Source organism: Anomaloglossus baeobatrachus, chromosome 6 (assembly GCF_048569485.1).
Source record: "Anomaloglossus baeobatrachus isolate aAnoBae1 chromosome 6, aAnoBae1.hap1, whole genome shotgun sequence".
Taxonomy (NCBI): Eukaryota; Metazoa; Chordata; class Amphibia; order Anura; family Aromobatidae; genus Anomaloglossus; species Anomaloglossus baeobatrachus.
The window spans coordinates 401,600,918-401,614,354 of record NC_134358.1 but is presented as its reverse complement, the minus strand read 5'-3'; the positions used below and the strand labels follow the sequence as shown (position 1 = coordinate 401,614,354).

At 45.8% G+C, this 13,437-nt stretch overlaps 1 protein-coding gene across 1 annotated transcript in view; it reads left to right on the top strand.

Moving 5' to 3' along the window:
• ANLN (anillin, actin binding protein) overlaps positions 1–13,437 on the top strand; it is a 158,670-nt gene that overhangs the window by 63,034 nt on the left and 82,199 nt on the right. Inside the window, exons 6-9 of the mRNA XM_075315129.1 lie at positions 147–331; positions 445–552; positions 9,525–9,621; positions 12,834–12,953. Coding sequence (XP_075171244.1) covers positions 147–331; positions 445–552; positions 9,525–9,621; positions 12,834–12,953 — 510 coding nt within the window. The remainder of the gene's footprint in view (positions 1–146; positions 332–444; positions 553–9,524; positions 9,622–12,833; positions 12,954–13,437) is intronic.

Below are 13,437 nucleotides of genomic sequence, written 5' to 3'. Positions count from 1 at the left end.
CTCTCCTAAAAGAATATATTTGTACATTTTTCTGTGTAATGGAAATTTTGTTTATTGGTGTGTCTAATTACCGCAGTGGCAAAATGAATCTTTACATTCTAAGCAACAGATTATCATGAGTAACAAGTTGTTCCCGCTTCTTATAGGCGGGCCAGGAATTAAATCATTCCTAGAGCGTTTTGGAGAGAAGTGTCAAGAACGCAGTCCAGCACCTACAAATCTTGCCCTAAAGTCTGCAGTGCTGACTCCGAATACAAGGAGTATCCAAGAAAGACTGCTGAAGCAAAATGATGTATCCAGCACTGCCAGCCTAACACAGCAGCAGAAGCAGGTGCTTATATTCTTACAAGTGCTGCTTATCATAGATGTCATTGTGTTTACTACACTTTACATTGTGTTCAACAAACTTGTCATTTTATTTATATTTGTCTTTTTCTCCAAAAGGAGCGTGAGAGGGAACTTGCAGCTCTTCGTAGCAGGTTTGACAAAGGCCGAGTTTGGAATGCAGACAAGGAAGATACGGCTAAAACAAAGCAGCAGGAGACCCAGCAGGTAATCCCTTAATTCTGAATTTACAAATGCATGTTTACCATGAAAAGAAATAGTAGAGAAACAAAGTGTGACGCTTTTGTGCTATAGAAATGAGATGAGACACATCTGCAGCTCCAGACACAGCCACTAGTACACTGTATGCACAGTTAGGCTACATGCGCACGCTGCTTCTTTTTCGTGTTCACAAACTGCAGCCAAAACTGCACCTTGTCAGTGAGAGCCTGGAAATGTCACAAAAAATGTAGGTGCTTTTTTGGTGCGTTTTTGCTGCTTTTTTGGTGCGTTTTTGGCTGCAGTTTTGTCAACAATTGTTTCATGTATTTTTCAGTTCAAACAAGCCCATAAAGCTTGTTGAATTGAAAAAAAAAAAATTAGAAATAAATAATTAAAAAAAACTGGCGTGCGGTCCCCCCCAATTTTAATGCCAGCCAGATAAAGCCATACGGCTGAAGGCTGGTATTCTCAGGATGGGGAGCCCCACGTTATGGGGAGCCCCCCAGCCTAACAATATCAGTCAGCAGCCGCCCAGAATGGCCGCATCCATTAGATGCGACAGTTCTGGGACTGTACCCGGCTCTTCCCGATTTGCCCTGGTGCGTTGGCAAATCGGGGTAATAAGGAGTTATTGGCAGCCCATAGCTGCCAATAAGTCCAAGATTAATCATGCCAGGCGTCTATGAGACACCTTCCATGATTAATCTGTAAATTACAGTAAATAAACACACACACCCGAAAAATCCTTTATTAGAAATAAAAAACACAAACACATTCCCTCATTACCAATTTATTAACCCCGACAAAGCCCTCCATGTCCGGCGTAATCCAGCATGCTCCAGCGTCGCATCCAGCTCTGCTGCATGCAGGTGACCGGAGAAGCAGCAGATACCGCCGCTCCGGTCATCTCCACACAGCTAATGAAGACAGCCGCGCGATCAGCTGAGCTGTCACCGAGGTTACCCGCGGCCACCGCTGAATCCAGCGGTGGCCGCGAGTAACCTCAGTGACAGCTCAGCTGATCGCGCTACTGCGTGGAGCTGACAGGAGCGTGGAGCTGACAGGAGCGTGGAGCTGACAGGAGCGTGGAGCTGACAGGAGCGTGGAGCTGACAGGAGCGTGGAGCTGACAGGAGCGTGGAGCTGACAGGAGCGTGGAGCTGACAGGAGCGTGGAGCTGACAGGAGCGTGGAGCTGACAGGAGCGTGGAGGACGGGACTTTAAGCGGCGGTGGCAGTGAGAGGGGTCCATCATCTCCCCTGTGCGTGCACGCTGGGGACAGCGGTACTTCGGGGAACACGTGGAGGACGGGACTATCAGCGGCGGCGGCAGCGAGAGGGGGATGGACGTTGGCAGCTGAAAACATTGATTTTTTCCCTCTCGCTGCCGCCGCTGCTGATAGTCCCGTCCTCCACATCATCTCCCCTGGGGACAGCGGTACTTCGGGGAACACGTGGAGGACGGGACGGGTCCACTTGCCTGACCTCACTTCCTGACAAATCACCTGCGTTTTTGGTACCAAAAACGCAGGTAAAAGGCAGGTAAAATGCACCACTTTTGATTAGCATGCATTTTTCCTGCGTTTTTGATGCCCTCATTGATTTCAATGGGTGACAAATGTTGACAAAAACGCAGGAAGAATGAACATGCTGCATTTTTTTTGTCACAAACTTTTGACAAAAAAAACGCTGACAAATAAACTGCAGTGTGCGCATGACAAATCTGACTTCTCATAGACTTTGCTGGGAAGTCAGATGTCAGAAAGTTCTGCTGACAAAACTGCAGCCAAAAAAGCAGCAAAAAAGCAGGAAAAAAAGCAGCGTGCGCATGTAGCCTTAGGGTTGCATGTTATGCTGTTTTTTTACATTGAAAATTGTCTCTTCAGTGAGGAAGTTGATGAACTCTAGCGCCACCTATTGGAGGTAGCAATCCTAACGTTATGTGCCCACGGGAGTTTGTACCTGCAGATATATCCGCAGGTACGGCCACAGGTTTCCCGTAGCTGCTCGCCGGAATCTGCAGCTCTTTTTAGCTGTGGTAGTATAGCGAAATAGCTGCGGTAAACCTGCGGACATTCATGTGGCTTACCTGTGGATATCCCGGCCCTATCTCCACAGTAGAGGGCCGGGATTTCCGCAGGTAATTCCGCAGAAAGAATTGACATGCAATTACATGCGGCTGTGGGATATCTGCAGCATGTTCCGCAGCCGCACGTATCTGCAGCATGGACACAGCACTCGCCATATCCCATAGGATAACATGGGGAGTGTCTGTACATGCTGAAACCTGCAGATTTATCTGGAAAATCCAGAAAATCCGCAGATTTTCCGCAGGTTTAATCTCCCATGGGCACATAGCCTAAAAGTCCAAAGTGACCCTATAACGAGCCTTGTCATATGACTTAGGATTTATGCCAGATCAGAACCTCAGTTTGCAGACGCTTTTCTGATTTGGCATAAATCCTAAGTCATATGACAAGGCTCGTCATAGGGTCACTTTGGACTTTTAGTATTGTTTCCTCCAATAGGTAGGTGGCTCTATAGTTATCTACTTCCTCACTGCAGAGACAATTTGCTTATTTCCCAGAGGAGCATTGCATCTTAACCCCTTCACCCCCGGCCACTAAAACACCCTAATGACCGGGCCATTTTTTGCAATTCTGACCAGTGTCACTTTGACAGGTTATAACTCTGGAACGCTTCAACGGATCCTGGCGATTCTGACATTGTTTTTTCGTGACATATTGTACTTCATGTCAGTGGTAAATTTAGGCCGATATTTTTTGCGTTTATTTGTGAAAATTTAGGAAATTTGGCGAAAATTTTGAAAATTTCGCAAATTTCAAACTTTGAAAATTTATGCCCATAAATCTGAGAGATATGTCACACAAAATAGTTACTAAATAACATTTCCCACTTGTCTACTTTACATCAGCGCAATTTTCGAAACAAATTTTTTTTCCGTTAGGAAGTTAGAAGGGGTCAAAGGTCATCAGCAAATTCTCATTTTTCCAACAAAATTTACAAAATAATTTTTTTAGGGACCACATCACATTTGAAGTGACTTTGAGAGGCCGAGGTGACAGAAAATACCCAAAAGTGACTCCATTCTAAAAACTACACCCCTCACACTGCTCAAAACCACATCCAATAAGATTATTAACCCTTTAGGTGCTTCACAGGAACCAAAGCAATGTGGAAGGAAAAAATGAAAATTTTACTTTTTAACACAAAAATGTTACTTTAGCCATAAAATTTTCATTTTTACAAGGGAGAAAAGAGAAAGTACACAATACAATTTATTGTGCATGTTCTCCTGAGTACGCTGATACCCCATATGTGGTAAAAATCAATTGTTTGGGCGCACGGCAGAGCTCGGAAGGGAAGGAGCGCCATTTGAATTTTTGAACGCAAAATTAGCTGCACTCATTAGCGGACGCCATGTCGGGTTTGAAGACCCCCTGAGGTGCCTAAACAATGGAGCTCCCCCATAAGTGACCCCATTTTGGAAACTAGAGGCCTCAAATAATTTTTCTAGATGTTTTGTGAGCACTTTGAACCCCTGGGGGCTTCACAAAAGTTTATAGCGTTGAGCCGTGAAAAGAAAAAAAATTTTTTTTACCACAAAACGGTTGCTTCAACTAGGTAGCTTTTTTTTTCACAAGGGTAACAGGAAAAAATGCACCATAAAATGTATTGTGCATTTTCTCCTGAGTACGCAGATACCTCATATGTGGTGGAAATCAAATGTTTGGACACACAGCAGTGCTCGGAAGGCAAGGAGCGCCATTTGAATTTTTGAGTGCAAAATTAGCTGCACCTGTTAGCGGACGCCATGTCGGGTTTGAAGACCCCCTGAGGTGCCTAAACAATGGAGCTCCCCCACAAGTGACCCCATTTTGGAAACTAGAGGCCTCAAATAATTTTTCTAGATGTTTGGTGAGCACTTTGAACACCTGGGGGCTTCACAAAAGTTTATAGCGTTGAGCCGTGAAAAGAAAAAAATTTTTTTTTACCACAAAACGGTTGCTTCAACTAGGTAGCTTTTTTTTTCACAAGGGTAACAGGAAAAAATGCACCATAAAATGTATTGTGCATTTTCTCCTGAGTACGCAGATACCTCATATGTGGTGGAAATCAAATGTTTGGACACACAGCAGTGCTCGGAAGGCAAGGAGCGCCATTTGAAATTTTGAGTGCAAAATTAGCTGCACCTGTTAGCGGACGCCATGTCGGGTTTGAAGACCCCCTGAGGTGCCTAAACAATGGAGCTCCCCCACAAGTGACCCCATTTTGGAAACTAGAGGCCTCAAATAATTTTTCTAGATGTTTGGTGAGCACTTTGAACCCCTGGGGGCTTCACAAAAGTTTATAGCGTTGAGCCGTGAAAAGAAAAAAAATTTTTTTTACCACAAAACGGTTGCTTCAACTAGGTAGCTTTTTTTTTCACAAGGGTAACAGGAAAAAATGCACCATAAAATGTATTGTGCATTTTCTCCTGAGTACGCAGATACCTCATATGTGGTGGAAAGTAATTGTTTGGGCGCATGGCGGGGCTCAGAAGAGAAGGAGCGCCATTTGACAGCAAAATTGGTTGGAATCATTAGCGGACACCGTGTCACGTTTGGAGACCCCCAATGGTGCCTAAACAGTGGAGCTCCCCCACAAGTGACACCATTTTGGAAACTAGAGCCCTCAAATAATTTTTCTAGATGTTTGGTGAGCACTTTGAACACCTGGGGGCTTCACAGAAGTTTATAGCGTTGAGCCGTGAAAAGAAAAAAAATTTTTTTTACCACAAAACGGTTGCTTCAACTAGGTAGCTTTTTTTTTCACAAGGCTATCCGGAAAAAATGCACCATAAAATGTATTGTGCATTTTCTCCTGAGTACGCATATACCTCATATGTGGTGGAAAGTAATTGTTTGGGCGCATGGCGGGGCTCAGAAGAGAAGGAGCGCCATTTGACAGCAAAATTGGTTGGAATCATTAGCGGACGCCATGTCACGTTTGGAGACCCCCTATGGTGCCTAAACAGTGGAGCTCCCCCACAAGTGACACCATTTTGGAAACTAGAGCCCTCAAATAATTTTTCTAGATGTTTGGTGAGCACTTTGAACACCTGGGGGCTTCACAGAAGTTTATAGCGTTGAGCCGTGAAAAGAAAATTTTTTTTTTTTACCACAAAACGGTTGCTTCAACTAGGTAGCTTTTTTTTTCACAAGGCTATCAGGAAAAAATGCACCATAAAACGTATTGTGCAATTTCTCCTGAGTACGCAGATACCTCATATGTGGTGGAAAGTAATTGTTTGAGCGCATGGCGGGGCTCAGAAGAGAAGGAGCGCCATTTGACTTTTCAAACGCACAGACGCAGTGCACTGATCGGCCGCTGCAGGACGCACGGTTGGATGCGATAAAAAAAAGCGTCGGGGATACGTAAAAAAAAAAGTCACGCCACAAATTGACCATGGATGCAGATACGTTATGTGCATCCCTGATCAGCGCTTGGCGGGACGCACGGACGGATGCGATACAAAAAGCGTCGCAAATACGGAAAAAAGTCACGCCAAAAATTGAGCATGGATGCCGATCCGTTATGTGCATCCCTGATCAGCGCTTGGCGGGACGCACGGACGGATGCGATACAAAAAGCGTCGTGAATACGGAAAAAAAAGTCACGCCAAAAATTGACCATGGATGCCGATCCGTTATCTGCATCCCTGATCAGCGCTTGGCGGGACGCACGGACGGATGCGATACAAAAAGCGTCGGGGATACGGAAAAAAAAGTCACGCCAAAAATTGAGCAGGGATGCCGATCCGTTATCTGCATCCCTGATCAGCGCTTGGCGGGACGCACGGACGGATGAGGTGTAAAAATTGACAGGGGATACGGAAAAAAAAAAAAGTTATACTCACAGTACCCAGAGGACTAGCAGGAGGATCACTGACCAGAAGAGCTGCAGAGGAACAGATGGCAGAGAGATGGACAGCTTTACAGGAGCAGCAGGCAGATCAGCAGAATGCCCAGGAAGGACCCAGCGATGGACGCAGATGTGATCAGGCCGGTGAAGACAGGTAAGAGGACGTCGGGGGAGAGCAGAGGGGGAGAGGGGGGGTGAGAGCAGAGGGGGGGGGGGGGTGAGAGCAGAGGGGGAGGGGGGGAGAGCAGAGGGGGAGGGGGGGAGAGCAGAGGGGGAGACCGGAGAGGGAGCTGCAGAAGCAGAATAGAAATAATGGGGGAGGCAGTCAGATCGCGGGGGGAGCGGATCGGGATGTCGGGGGGGGGGGGTTGGGGGGAGCAGATCGCGGGGGGGGGCACGGCAGGGGCTATCACGGCAGCGCGCAGGGGCACCACGGGAGCGCGCACGGGCTGCAAAGTGAGCACAGTACTCACTTTGCAGCAGCAGCGGTGACCTCAGCAGCAGCGGTGGTAGCAGATCGGGATGCCGGGGGGGCAGATCGGGGCGTAGGGGGGCAGATCGGGGCGTAGGGGGGCAGATCGGGGGGGGCACGGGCAGGGGCCTTCACGGGAGCGCGCAGGGGCCTTCACGGGAGCGCGCAGGGAGCGGAATACTTACCATTAGAGCTGCAGCGGCGGAGACATCAGAGGCGGCGGCGGCGGCAGCAGCGGTGGCGTGGTACCACAAGTACCAGCCACTGCACGCTGCAGCCATGTTGGGGGAGGGCTCGCAGGCCAGCACAGGCCTGGGGAGGGCGGCCACCGGCAGATCAGACCGCCCCACTGCACACTGATTGGAGCGATTGCGCGTCATAGCACGATCGCTCCAATCAGTGCTGCAGGGGCTGGGGGCGGCATGTTTGAGGTCCACCTATGATATGCTGCAGCAGCTGCGGCATCTCATAGCTGGATCTCACAGGATCGCACTAATTCGGGCATTATTTTTGCCGAAATTAGTGCGATCGATGTGGTTGGCGGTTCAGATTTGAACAGCCAATCACATCGATCGTCGATAGGGGGTGGCGATGCCGCCCCCCCTGGGGTCAAGCAAAGGTCCCCTGCTGTAAGAAACAGCAGGGGACATCATTTGAAAGCCGTTGCTATGGCCACGGCAATCAAATGAAGTTTAGGCCGTAAAATTACGTCCCTGGTCGTTAAGTCACGTTAAAATAGGACGTAATTTTACGGCCCGCGGTCGTGAAGGGGTTAAAGTCTCCACCGCTGGCATGCTGGAATGGTGTCAGTCTCCGCAAGGAGTATAGCTTCCCCCTTTGCATTGTAAAAAACAGCATTTTACTGCCTCAGTAAAGGGAATTAGATTTCTGAAATCTCATGCACATGTTGCTTATTTTTTCCTCCATAGTAAGCTTTCCGACTGTTTTTGTTTTCCATCTCTGCAAAGCTCCCTTTTGAAGAAGCGCTCACAAGTTCTCAATTGGCTTTAGGTTATAGTTTTCTTAAGATGCAGACTTTACTGTACTTGAAAAAAGTGTGTTTTAAAAATTGGCAGCAAGTTTGGAAGTTGAGTTTTGAGTCCATCTGCAATCTCAGAAGGTCCAGCTAGCTCCTCTTTAAAGGGAACCTGTCAGGTGCAATATTCACCCAGAACCATGAGCAGTACTGAGTGCATATATCTAATCCCTGCCTAACTGTCCCTGTATCTATTTACTTAGATAAACAGATATTTTAAAAAGTATTTCTAAAGATTGTTGATTATATGCTAAAGACCGCAGGGACTAGTCACAAGGGCGTTATTTCCCTTTTGCTGGTCGTCCCACATAGCATGGTAGCACGCCCCTGTGGGTGTTCTAACAGGTAGGTCCCTGGCCTCAGCATATAATAAACACTCTTTAGAAATACTTTTCCTAAAGATCTCTTTATCTATGCTAGTGTATGCAGGGATTAGCAATATGCACCCAAAGCTGCTCGAGGCTCTGGGTGCATATTGCACCTGACAGGTTCCCTTTAATAATACCAGAGTGTGGCAGTATATGAGATGAATTGAAGGTCTATGTCCGTTACTGTTGCAGCCCCCTCCATCAGTCTTCTCCATCAAGAGTCACTTTCATCTCCTCACTTCATAAAACCTTTGAAAAATCTGTCTTCAGATATTTCTTGACGTTTTTTTCTAACTTGTCTTGTTAAGTGGTGATAGGATGCAGCCTTCCTCACCTCGGCCATGTCTCTGAGCACTGGACACCTTGTACCTCTGGGCACTCCAGGGAGGTTGCACTTCTGGAATATGACAGCACTGGAGGGTAATAGGTTTCCGGTTGTTTCATGCATCTGTATGGCCTTATATACAGCATTCCGTAATGCTGTATATATGTCTCCAAGCTATTCTGCAAAATGTAAACCAGCTTTTCTTATAATCCCCTATGGAGCGGTCTGGTCTCATGGGCGTTGCTCGTCTTGTTCTGCCGCCACCTCTCTTCTTACACTCGCTGTCCTGCACACTGCCTCCCCTATCACACTCCTGCACAGGCACACTTGTTTCTGCCCTGCTGAGGGCAGAGCAAAGTACTGTAATGCGCATGTGTGGGAAATGCCAAAGAACACACAGTAGGAAAATCTGCATAAAAATGATGATGTGGTCAAAATACTCACCTAATAATTGTGCACATAGTGTATGGACAAGTCTATGTAAGTGTTTAGACCAATTAAACATCGATGACCTATCCTTACAATTGCCAACAAAATTCAAGCTCTGGATTTCCCTTTAATTGCCTTTTTCAAACAGGCTGCAGTCTGAATAAGATACATGTAGATGAGGAATACTGTAGACAGAGCTTATAGTGTGTACGCTTGTGTATGTGTCTTGGGTTGTTTTTTTTTTTTTTATAAAAAAAATAGTTGCTGCTATTGAAAACCAAAACTGTTGAATTTTTACCATAAATTGTTACTACATTGGAACTTATTTGTTATATATTACACTTATATTTCTTGATATGTCATATATAAAAATTCAGTTTGTATTGTGTTCTTGTTTTCCGCCATCTTTATTGTCGGAAATTCAGGTTCATCCTCCAACCTCTAGCAAGCCACCCAAGCCAGATGCAATTTCCCATCCTGTAGTTGAGAGGTTTCCTATTAAACCAGAGAAAAGTAATACAGGTAATAATGCCTAACACTATGGTTGAAGTGTAAATCTGAAGAGATCAAACAGGAGAAATATAAATACTAGTATTTATTTGCCTTGCCATTGGTATACCCTTTTTTTTATTCTGGAATCCATGCTAAACTTTGGGCAGTACTTGTGTAGCTCTTCAGTTCTCTAATAAAATGGGGGCAAAAAATAGCTGTTATAGGGAATCTGTCACCAGGTTTTTGCTCCCCCATCTGAGAGCAGCATAATGTAGGGGCAGAGATGTCACTCGCTGTCATTTTGATAAAATCAATGTTTTCTCTGCTGCAGAGCTAGCAGTCATACAGAGCTCATGAATATGCTGGACCACCTGGCAGCCGGACAAGTAGTCCTCTAATGATAAAATCACTGATTAATCAGCAGTACATTATCAAAACTACACTAAGCGGCTCAGTAAATGACATATCGCTGAAATTGGGGTCTCTGACCCTACCTTATCCTGCTCTAGTCTCAGATTAGGTGGCAAAAACCTGGTAATCATCTCCCACCTTCAATGTGTAGATTAACATCCTAAAATTGAGTACTCCTCGCAGGAGAGGCATAAATCTACAGTGTTGCCTTCAATGGCTGCTTACAGCTTTCTGCTCTGTTTACTGCCCTGACAGTTTTAGCAGTTTTACTTGACCTCCTCATATAATATTATTTCTGGGCTCCATTTTCTTAGAAATATGTGTTATTTCATTCATCTGTTATGTCTCCTAGAACTGTATGAAAACATGGACAAACAGGGTGTTACCATTTGGTGTGTCAAAGGTGTCTCCCCATAAGTCTGGTACTGGCAGCACTGAGCCAACATGAACACCTTGATAATGGGCATTACCCTGTGGCTAATTTTTCATACATTTCTGAGCGGAAAAACTGCAAAACAACAATGCAGAGCGCCAAGAAAAGGTTGTTTGGAATGGTTACATTTTGGTGAATGCGATTATTTCTTAAGACAGGCTGTAATGCGAGATGGCTGGTTCTCTCTCACTCCTCTTAGCTTTTGGGGAGCTGAAATAATTGAGCCAAAATAAAAGTAACTCCTTGTAGAGACAGTCCTGATTACCTGCCCATACAGGCTCACTGACCGCTTTCCTTATATCGCTGAGTACCATGCCCATACAGGCTCACTGACCGCTTTCCTTATATCGCTGAGTACCATGCCCATACAGGCTCACTGACCGCTTTCCTTATATCGCTGAGAACCATGCCCATACAGGCTCACTGACCGCTTTCCTTATATCGCTGAGTACAAGGCTGTGGTACATGCCCTGTGTGGGCATGGTAATCAAAACCCTGTAGCTAATAGGAGTCCTTTCAGAAATTGCTTGTTTTTTTTTTTGTTTTTTTTTTTTTCTCCCCAATCGTGCATCAAAAAAAGCCTATATATCCTTCTCCTATTACATGATGCTCTCAGATAGGACAGCAGGAGTTACTTGACAGGGGCTTGTTTTTAAAGGGAATCTGTCAGCAGGTTTTTGCTACCTCATATGATAGCAACATAATGTAGGCAAAGAGACTCTGAATCCAATGGTGTGTCACATAGATTACTGGCTGAAGCCATTCTGAAACAAAGAATTTAGATTAACCTCTGCCCCACCCTCATCAGGCTCTCAATAAAGATTTGTGCATTGACAGTGAGTTGTCAGTCACTACAGGGGGTGTATTGGACTGCTGTGCACCTGAATTTCTAGTCCTGTAATGGTAATCACAACCTTTTTCGTTTATGTAAACAATTGCACATACTGATAAGAGAACCACACTTGCTTTTTTTGTTTCATTTTTAGAGCATGTTGTCCTCAGTTTGCATAGGAAAAATCTGCTGACAGATTCCCTTTAAATGTTAGACACCCGAACTTGATATAAGGTTTCTTTTGTTATAAGTGTGTGATCTACATCAATCATAAGAGTAAGAATCCTGTGTAGCAGATGTGAATGTCAGTGGTCCACATACGCAGTGCTGCACTGTTCTACATGATGGCCTGGCAGATATAGGCTAGTACAGCATTATGCTCTGTCAGTCCTGTACAATAGAGCGGCACTGTGCGTGCTACACAGCTTCGTTCCAAAGGGGAAAACTCTATTCCCACCCCCTCAATTGTAATAATTAAAGGGAAACTGTCAGCAGAAATTTCGCCCAAAACCTAAAAGATTCCCCCTCTGCAGCTCCTGGGCTGCATTCTAGAAAGGTCCCTGTTATTATTGTGCCCCATGTGAGACCAAAAGAAAGACTTTATGAAGTGGTACCTTTTTGTATTCAGATACTGTAAATGTGACACGGGGGCGGGCTCTCTGGCGTCCGTTATTCTGCCTCCTGGTCCTGTATGCCGCCGCCCCATCGCTCCCTTCCATAGCTGATGACACCGCCCACTGCTCCAGCCATCCCCGCGCATGCCCAGTGCCAGTCTCACGGGAATGAGCAGTGTGACCGCTGGTGACGTGTGCGCAGGCAAGTGATTATGAGAGGGGCTGTGATTGTTATCAGCAAGTACCCGCCCATAATCTCGTGAGCATGCAAACCTCACCAGCGGTCACACTGTGCTCAGGGTAGTGCTAGACTGTATGGGCTGCTTCCAGGGATGACGTCCCTTTTGTCACGTGATAGTATTTTGAACACGCCCCTATCACGTGACAAAAGGGACGTCATCCCTGGAAGCAGCCCATACAGTCTAGCACTACCCTGAGCACAGTGTGACCGCTGGTGAGGTTTGCGTGCTCACTAGATTATGGGCGGGTACTTGCTGATAACAATCACAGCCCCGCCCATAATCACTTGCCTGCGCATACGTCACCAGCGGTCACACTGCTCAGTCCCGTGAGACTGGCACTGGGCATGCGTGGGGATGGCTGGAGCAGTGGGCGGTGTCATCAGCTATGGAAAGGAGCGATGGGGGCGGCATACAGGACCAGGAGGCAGAATAACGGACGCCAGAAAGCCCGCCCCCGTGTCACATTTACAGTATCTGAATACAAAAAGGTACCACTTTATAAAGTCTTTCTTTTGGTCTCACATGGGGCACAATAATAGCAGGGACCTTTCTAGAATGCAGCCCAGGAGCTGCAGAGGGGGAATCTTTTAGGTTTTGGGCGAAATTTCTGCTGACAGGTTCCCTTTAAGGAGGGTCTGCGTGCAGTGCATAGGTGGCAGTTTGTTGTTCTGTTTGTCAATTTGTTTTAATTAATTGTAAAATCATTTTAGGTGCAGTGCAAAATAAAATGTCTGAGCGTCTTCACAGTCCTGGGAAAGCCGTACAACCGTCCTCTACGTGTATAGAGAAGCCAAAACCACATGTAGATACCAAAGTTGGTGGAAATAAAGGTTCGTTTTTCATAACCTAATGCATTGTACTAAAGAATAACGTTTGTATAGCACCAGATAACAAATTCTGCCATCATTCATCAATGAGCTATGCACTGCCCAGTAATTCAGCTCTTCTCATGCCTGGTGTACAGCCTTCTCTGTAGCCGGGGGCAGCTATGGCTGGGTGACAAGTTCAGAAATTCTCTTCTGGATTTTTCAGCCAGCTTCTGCTGCTTTTTGACTGTCATAATAGCCATGCTATTAGGTGGGACCCAATAAAACTATTCATCTGCTTTAGTCTCTGTAGAAATGCATGTCATTACGCCAGTGTGAATAGAGGCTTATCTTCTAAAAAGCGTATGTTGGACAACTACATTTCCTACAAGTGACTTTGTTCAGTATTATTGCGTGATGTGTTGAAAAATTAATAAAATGTCAGATATTGGCACAATACATTTCATTCTTTTAGGGAGCTTCTTAGATAGTTATATAATTGTTGCAA